A 9,306-nucleotide genomic window follows, 5' to 3' on the forward strand; every position below is an offset into this window, starting at 1 on the left:
TCTCAACCACTGCGCCACCACGGAAGCCCACCAGATATACTTTTGATGAACAATAGAAACGAAAGGGAGAGGTATAAGGCTGGTCTTTTCTGGCCAGTGATGTTTCTAAGTATCTCGCATTCAGCGATGAGGAATGAGCTTCTGAGTCCCCAAGGAGGATGCTCATGGCCCCATTTACCTTGACTCTTCTACGTCAGATCCAAGACAAGTCAATGACCACGTGGCAAAACATTTGTTTTCAGTGAAATTTATTTCAAAATCATTGAACAATCTGATCATGCTTCCTCATTCATAAATATTCCTTTTGAAATGATCTGAGATTAAATATTTTCAGGCTTAGTGAAAGGACTTGATATAAAGACGGCACACTGGCCCAAATGAAATTGGTTCCATAGATATAGAAGACTAGGATTTTTCACAGACTCTGCTGCTTCTTGGCCCCCTTGAATTAAATTAAATAGATTAACCCATCAATAAATAAATAAATAAATAGTTAAATGGTCACTCATCAGAGGCTGTGTGCAAAGGACAGAGGATTTCTCCGAACCTAGTGTGCCATGGTTTCTGCCAGGCTGGCTTTGAGTGAGTGGAAGAGGTGAGAGAGGGCTGGCTCAGTGGATGGGGTCTGAGGACGGGCAGAAGAAGCGTGGGAAGAGTGGGGTTATTCCCGCTGGCTGGTGGGCAGGAGGTCTCGTAGCACGAATAGACGGAGGGAAGTTGGGCATTGATTAGACAACAGTGAAGTTCAGGCTGCAGCCATGCTCTTCGATTCCCCTTCTGTCAGCCCTCAGGGTCATTCAGCCCATATGGACTCTGGGTACAGCTTCCTTTAGGGAGAGATGATTTCCATGGTGAAGTCAGTTATATCATGGCCGCCTTTGGAACGTCCTAGGAAGATGGGCTTTTCTTCTGCTTGAGAGGTGCTGATGTACCAGTTGGGGTACAGGGCAGATTCAAATTCGACGCTATTCTTGATTTCTGTCTTGTTGAAGACAAATCGCTTTTCCATCTTCCACTTTGGGTAAGTTTTGGGGTCTACCTCCTGCAGCAAAACAGAAATAAACATTTTCATGAGGGCAGGGACACAGACGCTCTACTCTGATCTGGACAAAGATATTCTCTGGGTCGGCTAGAGAGAAAATGGATACGCAGGTCACAGGCCCAGAAGCCAGACTCCTGAGTTATCGCTGAGACCCCAGGTTTCTGTGTGGTGACTGAAGGTGTCCCTTATCCTTTTCTGAAACTTAGCATCAAATGCTAGGGAGCATAACATAGGTGGTAATGTTTTTCAAACGTGAAAATTAGATTAAAGCTCCTAGGCGTATCTGTTTGCAGGGACTTTGCTGTATTTTCCTCGTGGCCCTATGGCTAGAATGACTTCAGCTTGGAAATGAAGCTTTTGCTGGGAAAGCAGGTGAGGGGAGGTGTGATTTTGGGAGAGAGTTGGAAATGATGACAGGTGACAGGTCCCCTGAGCAGATTAAGTTTCCAAAACATCATCTAACAAGTGGAGCAACCCTAACAATGTATAATCTATTGGGTGGTCACAATGGCAAGACACAAGAACATCTACATAATGATTTAATTTTCTGTGGTGGGAGTGAAAGTTGCATGCATTTAACACATTAAACTTATTTACATCTATGCAAAATTATCAAGTAGCTCTGCTCCCAGAGTTTCTAAGGGGAAGAGGTAGTTGTCTTGGAAGAAAGTGATGGCTAGGGGTCCTTCAGAGGAGCCTGAGAAGGGCCTTCAGCCCCTGGTACCCACTCACCTCCAGCTGCAGGGTGGGCCTATCGCCTTTCATCACACAAGACAGGTATAGATTCTTTTCCTTGAGGCCTAAGGCCACAGGTATCTTGTCGTTACTTTCATCTCCTTGCACGAAGCTCATGCAGAAAACCACTGGGGAGAGGAAAGGGGTCTCATGGTTAGGGACACACAGCACTGCAGGGACTCTTACAATTTAGCATCCTTTGCGGAAACCCACACCAAGGTTCCTGTGGCTTAACAGACAGGGTAACGGGGCTTCTCACAGATCATAGCAGGTTCAGTTGGTTGAAACAGGTTTTTCCCCAAAGAAGGTCTAGGGGCTTCTCAGAGCCTCACCACAGTGGCAATGAAGAATCAGGGGGTCTGATTTTTAGAAACTGCAGAAAGTCATCTTGCCCCTGATGGGTGATGTGTCCATCCACAAGAGCACAACAATTTGATCAACGTGAAAAGTGAGAAAAGAGAGAAAGCTGGGTCCCAGAAAAACATCGGGCACGGATCTGTTTCAGGAATGTAGAGAAGGAAGTGGGAAGAACTTGGGAAAGGAGCTTAGCTGGGAAAAGTGGCTGCAAAGAGAGACATGCATTTTTTTTTTTTTTTTTTTTTGCGGTACGCAGGCCTCTCACTGTTGCGGCCTCTCCCGCTGCGGAGCACAGGCTCCAGACGCGCAGGCTCAGCGGCCATGGTTCACGGGCCCAGCCGCTCCGCGGCATGTGGGATCCTCCCGGACTGGGGCACAGACCCGTGTCCCTGCATCAGCAGGTGGACTCTCAACCCCTGCGCCACCAGGGAAGCCCGAGACATGCATTTTAATCTTCCTTAGTCATAGCTGTCTGACTTGGAGGCCCCAAGGTCACCCTCACAGTGCAATTCTAAAGAAACAGGGCTGTCTTGGCTTAGCTGACGCCAGGAAGCTTTCCCACAGTGATGCCTCTTTCCAAGGTCAGCAGCCTTGGAAGAGAACTGCCTGCTTCCTTCAGCTGCCCCCTGGACCGCACCCCTGCATAGAGGATTCAGCCATGGTGGCAAAGTGCTGGGCAGATTCCCACAACCCGTGGGCCCCCCAGACTCGAGACAATTGCCAGTGACAGTAGAGAGATATAAGTTCCTGCTTGTCAGTAAGGTTTGCCTCTGAGGAACCATCTGGTATTGGGCCGGAAATATGTTAGGGGCGAGGGGGCGGGGCTGGGAATGAGGCGGGGGAACAAATTATCTCCTCACCATTCTAGTTTCAACTGCAACAACAGGAAGAAAGAACCCACGGGCGGTTAGGTCTCGTCCATCAAATGACTCCTTTCTAAAAGAAGCACTGACGTGGCGCTACCATTAAATGACTTGACTGAACAGTGGTCCTGAGCGTGCTTGAGCCCCCTAATTTCTCAGAGTCACCTCTCTTGCTGAAAAAGAAATGCGCTAAGGGACTGGATCTGGTGTCAACGCTAGGACCCAAACAAAAACATATCCTTTATTATATGTTATTTCACTGCTGTTGATCATTTGCCTTAATCATCTACTCTGCTGAAAATGTAGAGAATTAGCAAGCTACCAGGAGGCCAAGAAAAGAAGCAGGGTGTCCCCAGGTACCTTCTCGGTTCACGTCCCGTGCGAGGAGGTGGAGAGCCTTCAGCACACACGGGCTAGCCAGCACCAGGGATTTTTGGTCTCTGTCCTGGAGTTTGCAGGTCAGCGACTGCACACCCGCGTCGCACAGAAGATCATCATCGTATGTTTCAAAGATGACAGGCTCTAAAATGTGGAGCACAGACGTGGTTTAGCTTAGGTGGAAGCTCAGAAGGGCAGGCCTGATGCTGTGAAGCAGCAGAATTTGGTTCCTCCGAGGATATCTGAGCATGCACAGCCGAAGTTTAATTATAACATTGGTGGGCAGGAAGCTGGGGTGCGTCAGAACACTGGGCCGGGCACCCTAAGATTTGGGTTCAAGCCTCAGCTCTATTGCTGGCTGTGGATGGGCCGTGGAGCTACTTATGTAAAGTGGCAGTGGCAATAGAACTGGCCCAACAGGGATATTCTGACACCCGCAGGAGATACATAAGTGAAAGCCCTCAGAATGATTGGGTGCTTTGCAAAGATTAGTAGTTATCAAGGTCCTATTTTAAGAACAGTTTCAACAACTAAAAATGAGACTAAAACCATCACCAAATTGGATTTTATACAGTCGTGTCTTGAGATGTTACATTTTGGGTACCATTTTATGCATGACTATAAATATATTCTGGAAAAGCTTCATTCTTAAGATTAATAGCGCCATTAGCCAGTTACACCATCCTTTCAGTAAAGAAGAATTCCTTAAAAAATCTTTTAAGTGAACAAATCGATCTGATGGAAGACAAAAAAAAAAAGAATGGTTTCAACTAAAGAGATGATTAATTGGGTTTCTAGGTGTCTCTGTTTGCCTCTCACTGCTGGGCCTTCTACTTTTAAAGGGTTTCAGCTTTAGGGAAGTTTAGTTGACTGTTGGGTTATGGCCTCTGAGAAGGAAATGACCAGCAATCTCGTGTCTGCCCTCAGCTCTCATTAGGTACCTTCTTCAAAGATGAGTGAAAAGATGCTCCTCAGGCCATCATCCTGGAAGGTCTGTGAGCAGGGGATCTTCTGCAGCTTCTCCACGGCCACGATGACCGACACCACCCGCCTGAGGCTTTTGTTGTAGAGCTGGTGGGAGATTTGCAGGTGGATGCTCCCATCTCCCATGGAGTTGAGGTCCAGGGGTTGGACGCAGCACTGTAGAGAGAATAAGGAAGTCAGCGTGGGAAGGTGCTTGTGCCAGAAAACTCTGGTTTTGACGTGAGAGAGGACGAAGGAGGGGGTAACAGAGCTTCTAAGGATAAACGTTCATCTCTCCGCAGCCCAGAGAGGTTAAGTGGCTTACCCAAGGGCACGTGGCAAGAGAGAGGCAGACCCAAAACTAAAACGTTGGCTTTCTGATGCCCTATATGGCATTCTTCTAGAATAAATCCCATTTCTACCTTATCTCTTTTACACATGCTCCACCTAACTATAAACTTATACCTTCTTACACTTTTGATATTTTTGTAAATCTAACGCACTAACACTATGTAGTTAATTTTTCATGGCAGTGATGATCATAATATTTTCAATACATCTATGCTCAATCAACAATTATTCTTTTTTTTTTGCAGTACGCGGGCCTTTCACCGCTGTGGCCTCTCCCGTTGCAGAGCACAGGCTCCGGACGTGCAGGCTCAGCGGCCTTGGCTCACGGGCCCAGCCGCTCTGTGGCATGTGGGATCTTCCTGGACCGGGGCACGAACCCGTGTCCCCTGCATCGGCAGGCGGACTCTCAACCACTGGGACACCAGGGAAGTCCAATCAACAATTATTCTATACAAGTTTTTTTTTTCTCTCAAATGCTCTCTCATAAATAACCTGCCAATACTTTAAAAGTGGTTACTATTCGTGAAATAGGTTCCCATTTCCACCTTATTCAGAGAACCTGTATAACTAACTGAGGTTGCCCCCAAGGCACGATAATGGCTTAAAAGCTTGAAGGACAGCTAAAGAGACATATAACAGTGCAGAGGAAAGCTGAGTGCGAGATAAGTTCCTGCCCAGAGCAGAGGCCCCAGATGAGGGAGAGCCAGGCTCCTGGAAGAGACAGTGGAGGAGGGCCGGGTCGCACCCCACCCAGGGCCAGAGAAAACCAGTTACGCTGGTTTTAAAACCTTTAAAGAAATGTGCTTGTAACAAGACTGAGACTGGATGAGGAGGCTGGAGGAGGCTGTCATGAACTAAAACAGTAAGAGAGAAGTAGCTGCCTGCTATTCTGTACAAGTGCATTAGCTGGGCTGATGGCTGGACACCCTGGGAAAGTTATCAGGCCTCTTACAGAAGAGAAGAGCCAGCTGGAACATCAGCAAGGCTCTCCGTTAAAATAAGAGTCAGAGGGCTTCCCTGGTGGCGCAGTGGCTGAGAGTCCGCCTGCCGATGCAGGGGACACGGGTTCGTGCCCTGGTCCAGGAGGATCCCACGTGCCGCGGAGCGGCTGGGCCCGTGAGCCATGGCCGCTAAGCCTGCGCGTCTGGAGCCTGTGCTCCGCAACGGGAGAGGCCACAGCAGTGAGGGGCCCGCGTACCGCAAAAAAAAAAAACAGTCAGAGAAATACTCCTCTGCTGGGGTAGACTTAGCTCCTGTTGACAATATTTCAGAACTGAAGGTTGCGGGATGCTAGGGTCTCTGACATCATCCAGCTCATGAGCCTTATTTTTCAGATGAAGATCAGAGGGGTAAAATGACTTGACCAAGATCCACTGGCAAGTGAATAATTTTCTTGCCACTCCCAACTAAACTTTTTCTGTACATCATCTATGCCCTGTTATCATAAGCTCCACCCCAGGGAGCAAAAAGCAACTCCACCCTTAAAGGATGCAGACACGTTCATTCTCAAGACCATCTTCTCTGGGTCTCAGAGTGTGACTTAAGTGATTAATGTAGTTTCATCGCTCTTAGGGCTAAAAGCCTCTTCTAAAAGGAGAATCAAATTTGCATTGGAGCCTGGACCGTCTTCCTAACATGAGACAGCAAACGCTATCTCCACTGTAATTCCCCCTCACCCTCTGCAAGCATGGCCACCATCACCAAGCCTCAGTGAACCACTGTGGTGGCATGGGAGCTGCGTAGTGGCCAGCCTGCGTCTGTCTCACTGGAAGAGGAGAAAATCATTTGAACACAAAATTCCATAGGAACAAGGTGGACCCCTTTCCTTGAGTCTTTCCCAAGTCAGAGCCCCTTCATGTGTTGGGAGCTAAGCCCATGGACTCACCTTCATCTGTTTGGGACCGTCAGCCTCAAATAACAGGTCATTCTCGTCACTGTAATAAAAACAGAGAGATTGTTCAATTATGTCTCCTGGACAAGATTATTTTTCCTTCCCTGCAAACAATCTTCACCGTTAATAGGAAACTGCAAACAGCATGTTCCTTAGGGCTGCCTGAAGCTGCCAGGTTCCGTGGTGATATGCAATGGAAAAGCAAATGAGGCAGGGCAGGTACCCACGTTGCTCTCTGTTGGATGCTGAGACCTAACTTCCAGCCCAGTTAAAATCTGAGCTTTCTGTCTCATTTAAGCCAAATGTGGCAAGGGATCCCCTGTATTGTCCACTTGGCACCTTTCCTTCCTGTTTGCCCTCTGCAGGCTGTCCCTGCAGCAACATCTAGATGGCCTATGAGTGCCAAGGCCAGACTTATAATAGTGGGAAATCAGTCTTTAAACCAGGTTTACCTTGGAACCCTGCTTGCCACTGAAAGAGGCAGTTTGGGGGGGGGCAAATCTGGTCTTCAAGCACAGATGACACACTCCACTCTTGAGAGGGGAGCCCTGTTCACATTACTGGTATCAATTTTCCCACTGACCTGTAGTAAGCCATCACTTCGTTGGTGGGTTCAGGTACCGTTGCCATGGCTGCTTCAGAAACCTGTGTAAAGAGGAGAAAATGAGTGACCATTTGCCACGCCAGTCCCCACGAGGGCTGCCTTCACACGTGAATTGCCCTCAGCATCTAGTACCTGGTAGGCATGCAAAGAAGCAATCTTTGAACGCATAAGTGAATGCGTGAAAGAGTCATCCTTTGGGTCCAGAGTAAAGCATTTGCTAAATCAAGCCTAAGCCAGGAGTGGATTTATTAGGAGACCTGGGGCCGAGGTTTGATGCTGAGCTCTCAGACACCAGTGCGAGATAAGCAGTATTAATCCGCAATATTTTGCAAGTTATGGCATTATAGTACATCTGGCATTTGTGCAAAAAGCCCAGCCCTCAGGCCCAGAGAGAAGGAGGGAGGGAGAGGGGGAGGGAGGGAGAGAGGGAGAGAGCTGGTCGGGGGGGAGAGAGAGAGAGAGAGAGAGAGAGAGACTCCCTTAGGACCTAGTCATAAGGAAGAATTAAAGTGGTACCTGGATAATGAAGGCTGCTTGGAGAGAATAGAATCCCTGAGTGGCCTGTTGTGCCTCCAAGAGGTATGCTGTCTGCCAGTTTCTCCCTCACTATTTTATGGCCTTCAAAAGCAGAAGTGAGGAGCTGAGAAATTTCCCGGTTTGGTTAACTGATTTCACAACCAAGTTAAAAAAAAAAAAAAAAAAAAGAGGATGGATGGGAACTTCTGGGAGAGGGTAAACTGAAATAATTCTCTAATCCTTGGAAGGGCAAGTGGTAGCAAACTGTGACATATTTTTGCAAATGTGTCATTATGCAAATATACGTTGTTTTTTCTGACAACTATCGTGCACATGATGTCAATCAAAAATACTGGGTTTTCCTAGGTTAGAAGGACGTTTTAATTTAGGATCTCTGGGGTAAAGTGGAAGACACGCGGAGAGACACACATAGAAATGCTCCCTCACTCTTTGCACATAAGTTTAGGAACCTTCCCACTTGGAGATGGATAAATGGGCCTAATGAAGTAACAGTAACCCTGCCAGTTCTGCACCCAGCGTGCTGTTTTCTACCTTGGGGGCTCTGGGTCAATTACTGGGGAGTAATTACTGGGAGCCTCTGGGGAGACACTTGATCTTGCTAGGATGAAGCAGAGAAAACACAGTAGTGCAGGGGTTCAGGCTCCAGATGGGGCTGGGGAAACCTTGGAGACAAGCTCATCCAACCCATTCAGACCAGGTGCTGGTATCCTAGCCAATTGCACATGGAATCTCCATCAATGTTTGGTGAACGGTGAAACGAGCCTGGATTGAGAACATATTTGAAAAGATTGTGAATAAGTCAGGCTTCGTGATCACATTCCCTTTTTAAGATGCAGAGATGTTTTTTGCCTGAAAGAATTTTTTTCTGTTAACTCTGAAAAGTGAAAATTTTTACAAATAAGAATATTCAGGGCTTCCCGGGTGGCGCGGTGGTTGAGAGTCCGCCTGCCGATGCAGGGGACACGGGTTTGTGCCCCGGTCCGGGAGGATCCCACATGCCGTGGAGCGGCTGGGCCCGTGAGCCATGGCCGCTGAGCCTGCACGTCCGGAGCCTGTGCTCCCCAACGGGAGAGGCCACAACAGTGAGAGGCCCGCATACCGCAAAAAAAAAAAAAAAAAAAAGAATATTCAGCTGAGGCTATATCCCTTGGTAAGTCCAAGAGTTATTAGACTTTGTTTTTTTCTCTAGCTTTATTGCAATGCAATTCACATATAACGTTGTATAAGTTTAAGGTGTACAACATGATGATTTGGTGTGTATATATATATATATAAAAGATTACCACAATGAGGTTAGTTAACACATCCATAACCTCACACACATATATACATATACATACATATATATATGGTGGTGAGAACATTTAAGATCTACTCTTTTAGCAACTTTCTGCCATATGATACAGTGATACAATATAGTTAATAATAATCACCATACTGTACATTAGATTCCCAGAACTTATTCATCTTATAACTGAAAGTATGTACCCTTTGACCAACATCTCCCCATTTCTCCCAACCCCTAGCCCTTGGCAACCACTATTCTTTTCTCTGTTCCTGTGAGTTTTGCTTTTTTTTTTTAAGA

The 9,306-nt window shown here is 47.1% G+C and overlaps 1 protein-coding gene across 1 annotated transcript; it reads right to left on the reverse strand.

Moving 5' to 3' along the window:
* Positions 1–231: 231 nt before the first annotated feature.
* On the reverse strand, positions 232–7,774 carry IL1B (interleukin 1 beta). Its single transcript, XM_022599227.2, has 7 exons — positions 7,701–7,774; positions 7,164–7,225; positions 6,575–6,623; positions 4,317–4,515; positions 3,358–3,519; positions 1,775–1,905; positions 232–1,042 (listed from the first exon to the last, which is right to left on the reverse strand). Exons 2-7 carry the CDS (start codon positions 7,208–7,210, stop codon positions 830–832), a joined length of 801 nt encoding a protein of 266 aa, XP_022454935.1. The 5' UTR covers positions 7,211–7,225; positions 7,701–7,774; the 3' UTR covers positions 232–829.
* Between the last annotated feature and the right edge of the window lie 1,532 nt (positions 7,775–9,306).

The sequence above is a fragment of the Delphinapterus leucas genome, chromosome 13 (assembly GCF_059928025.1).
Source record: "Delphinapterus leucas isolate spDelLeu-1000000601 "Yukka" chromosome 13, BTC_Dleu_Yukka2, whole genome shotgun sequence".
NCBI classification, from domain to species: Eukaryota; Metazoa; Chordata; class Mammalia; order Artiodactyla; family Monodontidae; genus Delphinapterus; species Delphinapterus leucas.

What these genes read in the sequence shown, in the direction of transcription:
- IL1B (XM_022599227.2), bottom strand. Translation starts at nt 7,210, where the DNA reads ATGGCAACGGTACCTGAACCCACCAACGAAGTGATGGCTTACTACAG. An exon ending in GAAGTGATGGCTTACTACAG is followed by an intron (nt 6,624 to 7,163) that starts GTCAGTGGGAAA and finishes TTTTTATTACAG; the next exon opens with TGACGAGAATGACCTGTTAT. An exon ending in ACGGTCCCAAACAGATGAAG is followed by an intron (nt 4,516 to 6,574) that starts GTGAGTCCATGG and finishes TTCTCTCTACAG; the next exon opens with TGCTGCGTCCAACCCCTGGA.